This window comes from Colobus angolensis, unplaced genomic scaffold (genome assembly GCF_000951035.1).
Source record: "Colobus angolensis palliatus isolate OR3802 unplaced genomic scaffold, Cang.pa_1.0 Scaffold181, whole genome shotgun sequence".
NCBI lineage: Eukaryota > Metazoa > Chordata > Mammalia > Primates > Cercopithecidae > Colobus > Colobus angolensis.
In genome coordinates, this window is record NW_012114944.1 from 3,897,867 (window position 1) to 3,911,671 (window position 13,805).

At 48.2% G+C, this 13,805-nt stretch overlaps 1 protein-coding gene across 1 annotated transcript in view; it reads right to left on the reverse strand.

Moving 5' to 3' along the window:
- The window catches only part of GABBR2 (gamma-aminobutyric acid (GABA) B receptor, 2), a 424,424-nt gene that overhangs the window by 14,602 nt on the left and 396,017 nt on the right, over nt 1–13,805 (reverse strand). Inside the window, exons 14-16 of the mRNA XM_011939489.1 lie at nt 9,246–9,356; nt 3,949–4,173; nt 972–1,154 (exon numbers count right to left, since the gene is read on the reverse strand). Of these exons, the coding sequence (XP_011794879.1) occupies nt 972–1,154; nt 3,949–4,173; nt 9,246–9,356 (519 nt within the window). The remainder of the gene's footprint in view (nt 1–971; nt 1,155–3,948; nt 4,174–9,245; nt 9,357–13,805) is intronic.

Consider the following 13,805-nt stretch of genomic DNA (forward strand, 5'->3'; position numbering starts at 1 on the left):
TGCTTAAGAGGCAGTGCCTCACGTGGACTTTCTATCTCTTCCCCTCCTGACACTGTGAACTGGACATGCCGTCCACCCAGCTCTCCCGCTATGAATGAGAACACCCTGGAGAGTGGGGGAAACCAGAGGGCAGGAACCAAGCCCAGCAATGACCTTGGGGAGCCGAGCTGCCCCACCCGGGACCTCTCTCTTCATGGCCATTAGGTAAAAGGGAAATAAACATATTTTCTTTGGGCCACTTTATTTTGGGGTCTTGTTTAGCCAGCATTGTAACCAATGTACTTTCTTTGGTCCCTTTCCTGTCCCCCTCCCTAATCAGAATTCCTCTATTAAAGCAATACACAGCCTGCAGAGCATGGGTCCAGGCACACCTCCAACCCAAAGGGAGGGGTAGAGGAGGGGAGGTGATTTGTTTTCCCTTCCCTGGTCTACAAGGCTTGGGCACAAGGCAATCTGGGCTATGGTCTCTCTGGAATATTCAAGAACCAGTTGAGAACCCTTAGGACAAAGGCGAGGTCTGCAGCACTCTCTCTTGAAAAGTTTCTTTTCACTTTCTCTTCTCTTGTACATCATATAGATGTGGTGGTTGCTGGGTTGTGCTGGGAGAGTGAAAAACTGAGAGGGAGAGAGACACAAAGAGAGACGCAAAGAGACACTAACATAGGAAGCTGCAATAATCCAGAAGCTCACAAATCTCTCTGAGTTCCTTTCTGTCTGGGGATGGCTTGAATTAGGTGGTGCTGGCCTCCAAGAGCCTGGGCGAGGTGGCCAATGAGCTCATGTCGCATTCTGACAAATGCCTCTGTGCAGCTTATGTCACCCCTGGCTCTTGTAGCTGTAACTGCAGCTGATGACACTGCCTGGTCATGCTGCAGGGATGGTCTAGAGGAGCCTGAGAGTCCCTGCCTGGGGTCAGAGGGGCTTCAGTGGCAGACGGGGCCCAGCTACTAGATGTGGAGGGAGGTACCTACCTCTGTGATCTTCATTCGCAGGCGGTGGTTTTCTGACTGTAGGCCCTCCAGGCGGGATGTGCTGGCTTGGTTCACACTGGTGACCGAGGTGGACGTTTTAGAATCTTCTTTCTTCTGATTCTGAGTGAACTGGAATCGTCTGTTCTGCGTTGCTGCATCTGGGTTTGTTCGCAGGGTGATGAGCTGAAAGGACAAAGGTGGGGGCAGGGTTGAAGAGAGAGCCCTGGGTCCTTCCTCCCATCCCACATGGCAGACTCTCCCAGCAGATCCTGCTCTGGAGGCGACAAGAGGCCCCAGGAAGGCCACAGGCTGGGAGTCAGGAGACCTAGGCTCAGGCCAGACTCTGCCACTCACTTGTATGTGACCTTGGGCAGGCCCCTTCCCCTCACCATGCCTCTGTGTCCTTCCTGGTCACTAAGAGTCTAGTCTCCTGACTCTGATGCCACCTGCGTCCCAACCAGGGCCCCTGAGGCCTCCCTCCAGCTGCCTAGCACATTGCCTTAGGCCTTGCTCCTTGTGGAAAAAATAAGCCCCAAGGGCAACAGCTGTGACAACAAAGAGATAGAGGAGAGCGAAGGCCTCTGTTTGTTAAACCATTGATGAGTTCTAGAAGCAGGCTGGTAACAAGCTGTGTCATTGACAAAAGCTTGTTTTTCAGCAGCTTAAAACAACACTTGGTTATTATCTCAGTTTCCGTGAGTTAGGAGTCCGGGCATCACTTAGCTGCATCCAAAGACATTTTGTATAGAAAACAAAAGTTGCCACTTGACCCTGATCTTACCCGCTTATTCTAGAAACATCTCTGATCGAGGCAGGCTCTGGGCTCAGCTCTGAAAAGCAGGAGTGGAGTGACCCATGGCCCCTGCTCACTGGGACCTCATGGTCCAGAGGCGTGGGCTGGGGATGAAGGAAGGACTCAATCTTCACCAGGCCAGTGGGTATCAGGGACAGCCCACCACAGTGCCGTGGCCTACTGGGCTCTGAGGACGGTCTGGAGGGATGGTGGGGGGAAGGAAACTCCAAGGGAAGAACTGGCGTCTGCCAATGCAGGGAAGCCTGGGGGAAACGGCAGGGGAAGGGCAGATTGGGTGGTGGACAGGGTTCTCTGGGGAGACTAGAGGAGACCCGAGGGTACTGAGAGCCAGCCCAATATCAGAAACTTGATCCTAGAGCCCGGAGGACAATGAGGAGCTATTGAGCGTAACAGAGCAGAGCGCCACAACTGAAGCTTGGCTTACAGATCATCTGGCCTCTTTTACAGGATGGAAAGAATGTCAGAGTGCAGGCAGGGAAGTCATGGCATTGCCCTGGAGTCTGGGCGGGTGTGAACGACTAAGGCGTGTACACCAGAGGTATTCCAGTGCAGAGCTCACAGTGCCTGGGGGCTGACTGCATGCCCAGGAGGAGGGAGGCACCATGGGTAGCCTGTTTGCTGAAATGGACCCAGGTGATCTTTCCTCTCCCCTGATCTGAGGCAGATGCCTCCCACTTGAGTCAGTAACCCCCTCCCAGCTTTGTAACTCTGTGTCCTGTTCTTTCCTTTTTTGGGCGGGGGGCGGGTAAAGGGTCTCACTCTGTCACCAAGGCTAGAGTGCAGTGGCACAATCTCAGCTCACCACAACCTCTGCTCCTCCAGGCTCAAGTGATCTTCCTACTTCAGCCTCCTGAGTAGCCAGGACTACAGGTGTGCACCACCACACCTGGCTATTTTGTTTTGTATTTTTAGTAGAGATGGGGTGTCACCATGTTGCTCAGGCTGGTCTTGAACTCCTGGCCTCAAGTGATCCTCCTGCCTTGGCCTCCCAAAGTGCTGGGATTATAGGCATGAGCCACCGCGCCCAGCCACCTTCCTTTACTTTTGAGACCCACTGAGGTCAGGCTTCCCTCGACACAGATCACCCTACTGCAGGGGCTCCTGAGAAGAAAGGCCTCTGGCTCACCCGCCCACTGCAAGGTAGGATGATGTTTGAAAAAAATCACTTTGTCGGGTGCGGTGGCTCATGCCTGTAATCCCAGCACTTTGAGAGGCTGAGGTGGCTGGATCACCTGAGGTCAGGAGTTCCAGACCAGCCTGGCCAACATGGTAAAACCCTGTCTCTACTAAAAATACAACTTTAGCTGGGTGTGGTGGCGTGCACCTGTAATCCCAGCTACTCAGGAGGCTGAGGCAGGAGAATTGCTTGAACCTGGGAGGTGGAGGTTGTGATGAGTCAAGAATGCGCCATTACAATCCAGACTCAGCAACAAGAGCGAAACTGTGTCTCCAAAAAAAAAAAAAAAAGAAGAAGAAGAAGAAGAAGAAAAATCTCTCTTCAAGGTGGTCCTGAAGGTCAGCCCTTCAAATAAATGGAACACGTAAGTGGCTGCTAAAAACGGTGATTTTTTTTTGGCGAGGTGGCTCATGCCTGTAATCTCAGCACTTTGGGAGGCCGAGGCCAGAGGATCGCTTGAGCCCAGGAGTCCAAGACCAGCTTGGGCAACACAGGGAGACCCCGTCTCTATAAAAAATTAAAAAATTAGCCAAGTGTGGTGGTGATGCCTGTGGTCCCAGCTACTTGGAAGGCTGAGGCAAGAGAATCATTTGATCCCGGGAGGTTGAGGTTGCAGTAGGCCGAGATTGCATCACTGCACTCCAGCCTGGGTGGCAGAGTGAGAAAACAAACAAAAAAAACAAACAAAAAAAGCATTATCTCTTAGCTATTAAGAAAAAGGCTGGAAGGAAACACATCAAAAACATTAACAGTAAAGAACACCCCAACAAAACATGACCAGTGATTATTTTTGGGTGGTGGGACAAAGGGAGATTTCTGAAAAACCTGGCCTTTATCACTCTGCATTTTCTGAACTTTCTATAATGTGAATTGTCTTCATCATAAAAAAGGAATGGGTAAACCTTTTAGAGAATGGAGAAAAGCCAGCAATGCCCCTGTGCTGGAGTCGGAGGGCAGAGGCCAGGTGGTGGGGCCAGCACCCGTACCTTTGGCACAAACACCAGGCAGAGGGTGATGGTGCTGCAGAAGATGATGACCAGAGCCACGATGCAGAACTGCACGTTGGGCTGGTCCCGGGTCAGGAAGGAGACGGCGGCCCCAATGATGCACATGATCCCCACGTTGTAGACGCTCATCCCGATGTACTTGCTGTCGTTGAGTGCAGGGATGCTGACGTTGCGGGTCTCCCAAGCTAAGAAACAACCGAACAACTGAAATGATGAACAGAAAGGGGAGATGATTGTTACCAAGGGGCGGCACACACCCTCTGAGAAGCTGTGGAGTGGAGGGTTACTCAAGAGGTGGGCTGCAGGGAGGGAGGGTGGGGGGCCTTGCTGTCAGCCAGGTCTTCTGGATGTCACCATCTGTCTCCACTTGTGACCCTGCTGAGTTGAGTCCCGCCAAGCAAATGCAGACTGGGGATGTGACAGCTGTCCAGTTCTCCTGCACCCCTGTGACTGGTTCATGCACAGACCTGCCCGAGGCCACCGTGGAAGGGAACTTCAGATAAGATCTCAACCTTCTTCCTCACTCTCTAGGGAATACTAAGGCCCAGAAGAGGTGAAGAGGTCTGCCCAAGGCCACACAGCAATATGGTAGCAAAAATGGGCTGTGGTTTTAGAAATTCACTCCAGTCTTTTTTCTATTAAACTAAGCAGATCCCTTGTGTCTGAGTCTTCTATTGTCCTCAAGTGCACATAGACACCCAGAATAGAGACTACATTTTCCAGCTGCCCTAGAGGCTAGGCGTGGTGTGTTACTAGCTTCTGGACAATGCCTGTAAATAGAAGTGGTGTGCACATGTTCTGGGAGGTGTCTTTAAAGGGAAGAGGTGTTGCTTTTCCTCCTTGCTAACAGGCGGAGTGGAGTGTGATGGGCGGAGCTTCAGCGTCCGTCTTAGATCACAAGGCTACGATGTGGAACCTGTGGAATGATGATGTGGGGGCTGCAAGATGCAAAGAGCTGAGATTCTGGGAGCCTTACCCCAGCCCTAGATTGCTTACCTCTGGACTAGGTTTACCTGAGAGGAACATTTCCTGTCTCTTCAACCATTATTATCTTGGGTTTTTCTGTGACTTGCAGCTCTACTGGTAACCAATGGATGTCTCGACAGAAATGGACAGGGTAGAGGCCAGCTATGATCTGAAGCAAGGTGTCGAGGGTTTAACCCTTAGGGTTGGTCTGAGGGGAGGGCGGGCTGCAGGGACAGTGCAGGTGGGTGTAGGGCAGAATGGTGGTGTGGCAGGCACGAGGAAGAGCCAAGATGGCTGACTGGTACAGGAACCTCTGCTTTAGTGCAGCCCTCCAAGAGGCCTTCTCACAAAGGCCCCTCTTCCGTGTGGCTTCAGCAGGACAGCTTCAGGCGTCTGACAGCTGCATGAATCATTTAACATCACACCGAGAACCTGTGTTTAGAGATTTGATGGCCGCATAGTGCTGTGTGGTAGAAGCGGGGCTGGACACAAGGCCAGGGGATATGGAAACTGCTCTGCCATCTGTTGGCTGGGTGACCTGGGCAAGTCACTTCACCTCTCAGGACCTCACTTTCAACGTTTGTGGACTGGGGGGAATAATAATAATAATAATACCAATGTCACAGGGTTTCTGTGTGGATGAAATGGGAGGATGGATGTCAAAGCACTCTGTAGACTGAAATGTTCTGCACCAAGGTAAGTTCAAAGCTATTTGTAATTGATCTTATTTTATACAATCATGATTGTTTTCCTCTCCCTTGTCCTTTATCCTTTCTCTAAATGTGTTATCTCACAGCGTGATTTATTCCTTTTTAAAAATTCCTTTTAAAACGGGGAACCAGGCCAGGCACAGTGGCTCACACCTGTAATCCCAGTACTTTGGGAGGCCAAGATGGGTGGATTACCTGAGGTCACAAGTTTGAGACCAGCCTGGGCAAGGTGGTGAAACTCCAATACTATTAAAACATAAAAATTAGCTAGGCACGGTGGTGCATGCCTATAATTTCAGCTACTTGGGAGGCTGAGGCAGGAGAATTGCTTGAACCTGGGAGGCAGAGGTTGCAGTGAGCAGAGATTGTGCCACTGCACTCCATCTAGCCTGGGTGACAGAGTGAGTGAGACTCTGTCTCAAAAAAATAAAATAAAATAAAATAGGGAACCAGGAGCCCAGGAACCAGATACTGAGTGAGAGAAGAAAACCAACAGCCATTGAAAGCCTGTTCTGTATTGGTTCCTTTACCCACGACCCACTGTGATCCCACGGTAGCTGTGCCATCTTGCAAAGGAAGAAGCAGAGGCTTGGCCAGGAGAGGTGACCTGCTTGGGGTCCCACAGCGTGAATATCAGGGCTGGATGGGCACCAGGACTTGGGCTTTCTGACCAAGAGTCAGTGTGCCCTTCTATCAGCCATGCTACCGATGGGCCACCAAGCCACTGTGAGGGTCTCCACAATAAATGTGGGCTACCCTGGGGATCTAGTTGTTGGCTGTAAATCTCTAAAGAGTGTCAGGAGGAAACACAAAGTAACTTGTTCTTAGGCCCTCAAATAGTAGATTGAGGGTTCATGGGTACAAGTTACACTGAGGAAGATTTCTGCTGAGGATTAGGAAGAACTTTCTAGAAAAGCACTCCGTCTGTGGGTTGAATGGTGGCCCTAAAAGATGGTCCATATCTTAATTCCTGAAAACCGTGAATGTGACCTTATTTGGAAAAAGGGTATTTGCAGATATAATGAAGGATCTCGAGATGAGATCATCCTGGATTATCTGGAAGGGCCCCAAATCCAATGACAAGTGTCCTTATAAGGGACACATAAAAGAGACCATTGGGGAGAAGAAGAGAAGGCCACGTGGAGACGGAGGTGGAAACTAGAGTCATGCAGTCACAAGCCAAGGCATGCCTGGTACCATCAGGTGCCGGAAGAGGCAAGGAAGGATGCTCCCCTGCAGCCTTCAGAGGGAACACAACTGTCTGGATTTTGGACCTCTGGCCTCCACAACTAGGAAAGAATACATTTCTGTTTGTTTTGTAAGCCACCGTTTTGTGATAATTTGTTATGACAGCCAAAGGAAACTAACACATTATCCATGAATGGCACAGGCTCCTTTGAAGAGGATGAGCACTCCATCACTGGAGGTATAGAAGCAGTTAGTGAATGAATGCTTTGGGGGAAGCTCAGGGTGGGCTGGGGGTTGGGGCCAAAACATCTGACAGTGGGGTGGCCCTAAAGGGCTGTGTGTGCTTCTCCCAGCCTTGAGATTCTGTAGCTCTAAAATAGAAAAGGAGTAGGGGGGTGGCAGTGGGATTTTAGTCATAAACCTTCAGGGCCAGGAGGCTGGGGACAGTTCCTTGCATATTCTAAATGGTAAAGCATTTGCGCTATCAAATATAGCTTTTGTTGACATGAGCTGGCTGAAGCTGTTAGTTTCACGGGAAGACATACAGTCATCTCTCATCTCCAACCACTTTGGAAGTAGGTGGGAGAAGATAACGAATGATCAAAACATGACAAATAAGTCCAGTTTAAAGATGTCAATATGATTCACCATAATCTAATTTCACAGAATGAGTCTCAGAATCAAGGAACATCAAGGCTGGAAGGATCATGGAGAGTGCCTAGATTCACTCTCTTTATTCAACCAGGGCTGGGGGAAGTGTAGGTCATTGACACGAAATGCTTTCCCATGACAGGGAGCTTGTCCTTTTTAGGGGCTCCATGGCATCTATGGACAGTGCTCCCTGTTATAAGAATCCATCTTTACATGGAGATGGAGTCTGCCTTCCAGCAACTTTGCTTGGGGCTGATGGTTCTGCCCTCAGGTCTGTGCCACCCATTGCTGACAGCTCTTCCAAGCTTCTGGTGACTATGAATGTGTCCTTGTCCAAACCTGGGAACTTTGGCCAGTCCTCAAGTTCCTATTTCCATATTGGGTACCTCCTGTGGACACCCCCAGGGTCATTACCTCGTGCTCAGATTGCAGCCCAGTGGTCCTGTTGCTTGCATGGGAGCTCAAAAAACTTCTATGGAAAACCATAAAAGGGTGTCAACTGGTATGAAGTGGGGACCAATCTTTGCCTAGCGTCCTCGTACACGCCCTTCTGGCATGGCCTCTCAAAGGACACAGGATCAATCACTAACACTTCTCTGATGTGGCAACAGGTAAGAATGCATTTGAGCAGCACGAGAGATTCCAGTTTATTTGACTTTTGGAGAAGGCTTCATTTTTGGCCTCTAAGTGGGGTCGCACAGGGGTGAAGGGTGGTTTAATATCCCTGTGGAAAGATCTGAGGAGGGTGCAGTGACCAGCTTCGTGTCACTGGAGGGCTTTAAGTGGAAGCATGGTTTATATAGGATATAGGAGAGAAGATTCAAGGATCAACCTGGGCTGAAATACGGTGGGGCTGACCTTTCAAGTTCTCCCTAATGTTGGCATATCACAATGTGGGCTCCGTATGTGATCTTTGATTTTTTTTTTTTTTTTGAGATGGAGTTTTGCTCTTGTTGCCCAGGCTGGAGTGCAATGGCCTGATCTCGGCTCACTGCAACCTCTGCCTCCCGGGTTCAAGTGATTCTCCTGCCTCAGCCTCCGGAGTAACTGGGATTACAGGCACCCGCAAACACACCTAGCTAATTTTGTATTTTTAGTAGAGATGGGGTTTCACCATGCTGGCCAGGCTGGTCTCGAACTCCTGACCTCAGGTGACCCACCCACCTCGGCCTCTCAAAGTGCTGGGATTGCAAGCATGAGCCATAGCACCTAGCATGATCTCTGATTTTAAAAGATGAGTCAAGTGGAAAGAGTGCTGGGTTTGGAGTTTGGAGGTTACTAGGTAGCTTTTGGCAAATCATTTAGCCTCTCCGAGGTTTACCCCTCCTCATCTATTAAATGGGGATGATCCTGCCCACCTCCCATGGGCTTAAGAGAGGATCCGCTGAAATGCTGGAAATGAACATGCACTGGATGTCAGCAGACTGCTCTTCCTGGGAGCAGTGCAGTGACAGCTGTGAGGCACAGCCACAGTTTTTGGGTTACTCTCTGGTTAAGATCTTGACTCTGCCACTTACCAGCTGGGTGACCTTGGGCAAGACACCAAGCCTCAGTGTCATCAGTGAAATAAGGATGTTATTTGTACCTATCTCATAGGGTTGCTGCAGGAACTGAGATAGCATGTGGCAGGCACTGAGTACCCAGAGAGTAACTGCTTAGTCATGGAGGCTCTGTTTATTTTTACATTGATGGAGGCCCCTGGGACACAGAGGCCCAACAGAGAAGTGTCCCCCCCAACTCCATCTCCTGCTCTGCACCTACCATGAGAAGTCCCTTGTAGGCATAGACGATGCCAAGCCAGATGGTCATGTGGGTGTTCTCACAGTGCTCCAGGAGAGGGCGGATGGAGATATCCCGTCCTGCTGGGTCAGGCTGTGCAAAGAGAAAACAGAGACTCCAGGGATGGCACAGGACACTCTTCCAGCAACAGGGTCCTTATCTGAGAGTCCTTTTCCCTCTTGTGAGCCATAGCCAATGCCACTGTTCAGTGGGCCATTTGGACCCCATCTCTGTGTTGCTAAGGTGTAGAGCCCAGGCCTCAACTATCATTGACTGCCTTCAGTTTGTTGGTAGCAATTCAACTCTGCACTCCAGTTCTCTGCATAATTCATGCCTCTCCAATATGAGTTAGAGCTCCTGAGGGTAGGAACTGGGTCACTTCTGTGCCCCTAGGATCTAACACAAAACCTGGCCCAGTGTAGGTACCTCTAATATTTGTTGAAAGACTGAGGGTGAGAATGAGGTATAAAGTTATGTCAGGAGGTCTTCAGGTATCTCTGGGGTTACCTCTGTGCAACTGGAGATATAGGATATACTGGCCTGCCCGAACCTGGGGCCTGCCAAACCCTTCTGAGGAGACCCTCTTGCCCACAGCCCCATTGCTGAAGCAGTAATGGCAGCCATGTTATGAACCACATGACTCATCCTTGGCCAGAGCTGACTGGACAAAGAACAGGCACCTGACCCCAGGCAGCCAATCCAGAGGCTTGTCAGATACCTATGAAGTTTCCTCCTACAAAGTGCTCTGCCTAATGAGCATTGATGGAGAGGATCCTTCCTGAGCACATTCTCTCTGGCAGGAACTTGAATTGGGAAACTCTGGGAGATAATTGGCCAGATGGTGGCAACAAGAAAAAGGACACCCAGGGAATGAAACAATATCTATGGTACATTAATTTTTTCTGAACCATTCGAGAGTAAATTGCATATATCCTTACCCTTCACCCCTGAATATACTAGCATATATTTCCTAAGAACAAGGAATTCTCTTGCACAATCACATACACTTACTAAATTCAGAAAATTTAACACTGATACAGTATATTATTTAACATACTATCCATTTTCACATTTTGCCAATTGGCTTAATAATGTCCTTTAAAGCAACTGTGGTTTTTCCAATGCAGGATCCAATCCAGGATCATTATTGCACTTACGTGTCTTTGGTTTCCTTTAATCTCAAACAATTCTTCAGACTACTTTGGTCTTTCCTGTCATTGTTTCTGAAAAATCTAGTTCAGTTATTTTGTAGAAGTCCCTCAATTTGGGTTAGCCTGAATGTTTTATATTCAGGTTTTATGCATTCTTGGCAGGAATCCTACATAAGTAAGAGTCACATCAGGGGGACGCGTTGGCACTTTGTGATGTTATCTGTGATCACTTGGTTGACATGATGTCTGTCAGATATCCATTTCAAAGGTACCATTTCCCCCTTTGTAATTAATAAATAATCTGTGGGAGCTACTTTGAGACTGTATAAGTATCCTGTTCCCCCACAAACGTTCACTTGGTGGTTTCAGCAACCATTGATAATTCTTACCTGAGTCATTTATTACTTTGGTAGCTGCAAAATGGTGATTTTCCAATTCTACCATTCTATTTAAACACTTGGCATTCTCCTGCAAAGAAGAGCTTTCCTTTCCTACCATTTATTTATGTATATCAGTATGTTCCTTTTTTTTTGAGACAGAGTCTCTGTCACCCAGGCTGGAGTGCAATGTCATGATCTCCACTCACCGCAACCTCTGCTTCCTGGGTTCAAGCAATTCTCAAGTCTCAGCCTCCTGAGTAGCTGGATTACAGGCGCCCGCTACCATGCCTGGCTAATTTTTGTATTTTTATTAGAGATGAGGTTTCCCAGGCTGTTCTTGAGCTGCCGACCTCAAGTGATCCGCCTGTCTTGGCCTCCCAAACTGCTGGGATTACAGGTGTAAGCCACTGTGCCTGGCCTAATACGTTCCTTTTTGATTCAATGTCTTATAATCCTTTGCTATCTTATTCATGTTGATGCTTAAATTTTTCCAGATTTGGCCAGTGGAAAACAACTTCATGCTACCTTCTATGTTTTTTCCACATATCACTATAATTTTTTGAGCACTTTCTTACTTCTTGGTGTAATGATTCCAGAACTCCTTGAACTTTTCTTGCTCCCAGCCTTGCAATCAACCATTTCTCCAAGGAGTCCTTGTTCTTTTTAGTGGAGAATATTGTTTAGAAACCAAGATGTAGGCACTTGATGGTCTCACTGTTCCTAAGTTGTCACTACTTCTAAGCTCTTTTTTTTTTTTTTTTTTTTTACAAATGCATTGTTTATTTTGTGTTTACAACATTTACTTTAAATATAGGAATGCTAACCTCTTATAAATGTGAACTTGCTCAAAGAGTGAATATACTATTCTGCGTTTTTTGGTTTCATATGTATTTTTTTTTAATATTCTTTTTTTTTTATTATTATACTTTAAGTTCTAGGGTACATGTGCATAACGTGCAGGTTTGTTACATATGTATACTTGTGCCATGTTGGTGTGCTGCACCCATCAACTTGTCAGCACCCATCAATTCATCATTTATATCAGGTATAACTCCCCAGTGCAATCCCTCCCCACTCTCCCCTCCCTATGATAGGCCCCAGCGTGTGATGTTCCCCTTCCCAAGTCCAGGTGATCTCATTGTTCAGTTCCCACCTATGAGTGAGAACATGCAGTGTTTGGTTTTCTCTTCTTGTGATAGTTTGCTAAGAATGATGGTTTCCAGCTGCATTCATGTCCCTACAAAGGACGCAAACTCATCCTTTTTTATGGCTGCATAGTATTCCATAGTGTATATGTGCCACATTTTCTTAATCCAGTCTGTCACAGATGGACATTTGGGTTGATTCCAATCTTGCTATTGTGAATAGTGCCGCAATAAAATAAATAAATGTATGTATGTATGTATGTATCTATCTATCTATCTATCTACCTACCTACCTACCTGTCTGTCTGTCTGTCTAGATGAGATCCAACACTGCCGAGTTCTTGCTTGCCTTCCTCATTCCATATTTTCATCACTCTTCTCCCATAGTGGAATCCCTGCCTTCGAACAACATCAAAATATTTACTCATTTGTTCAGTCCTACATTGGACACTAAATAGTTGCAGAATTGATACATCCATACAACTGTCAAGCACAAACTTACTAAGTTGAAGATTCCTTTGCCATCTGTTTGCCACTGAGAGTATATCACCAAATAACTGTGTTCAGGATGTTATATTCTGATGGAGTGGTGCTGTTGAGGCCCAGGGTAAAGCCACACTCCTGAGGGTAAGGCATGGGCATCCCCAGGGTCCATCACTAGGAAGAAGGGTTACTTTGATGGGACCCAGGGGTAGAAGGCAGATCTTAGGTGTGGTTTGGAAACTATTTTTTTTTGGTCTTGCTCTCCAGGCATGGCCTTTGAAGCAGGCAGTGACCTGGGCTTCTGTGAGCTGGGGGAAAGATGGTGCTCCCACGTGGAAGCAGGAGGAGCTAGGAGGGGTGGGACCTGCAGGTTCAGGCCATTTTTTGACCAGATCATCCTGCTGTGTGTTCTCCCAGACTTGATTTGCCTTTTGCTGTCCCAAGCCACAGAAGGCCTTAGCTCAACCTCTTTGGGTCCATGTGCATTGAGTCCACACTTGGGCTGGAGTGCTAGAGGGGATAATGTGGTTTCCTGAAGGCTCTGCAGTAAGAAACACCCTGGGGAAGGTGATCTCCATAAACTAAAGTCAGAGTGGCCAGGGGTAGAGATTTCCCCCGTACTGCTACCCACTTAGGAGCTGGGCTGCATTTTATTAAGGGCAAAGAGGATTTCCTGACATCCTTTCATTGTTTAATTAAGGTGACAGAACTGGCTTGGTCCCAAGGTCAACTGACTTAGCGGCAGAATCTGAGTTTCTCCAATGTGTGACAATCAAACCGACATCAGAATGCAGTAGCACGGACCCATTCCAGTTATGCATGAATGGCAAACCCATTAACAGTGACCATGTCTTTTCTTCTACAACGAACAGCAGTAATTTATGATGGAGTCTTAGATTCTCGGTGTGGAGAAAATTAGTTGTGTCACACAGCATTGCTCAATGGGATGAAGTGCTCGTCACAGGAAACTGACAAGGCTTGTCTGGCTTACACACTGCAGTGGAGGGAGCCCCTCCCTCCTGCTCCAGGTGAGGTGGTGGACAGTGCTTGCACTGAGCCACAGCCTTCTCCTCCTGGACCTGCACTCACTGGGGCTCATCTCTCCCCTGGGGTTCCCCAGAATAATTCCAAGCTCTCTCTTTGAGTCTGCACACCTTCCACAGGAGGGAAGATCTACGGAGAGGGGACACACCGCTGTGCCATCCTCCACAAGGCCTCCTTGCCAGTCAACCTGCTGGAGTTTACCACTGCTCTACAGACTTACCACTCCTACAGGCTTAGAATGGAGCTCAACACTCCAGGCGGTGCTGAGCAAGTCAGCCTGACCTCTTGTTCTGGATCTCCTTGGCTTTCTATGTGATCTTCCACCAGTGATTCATATGT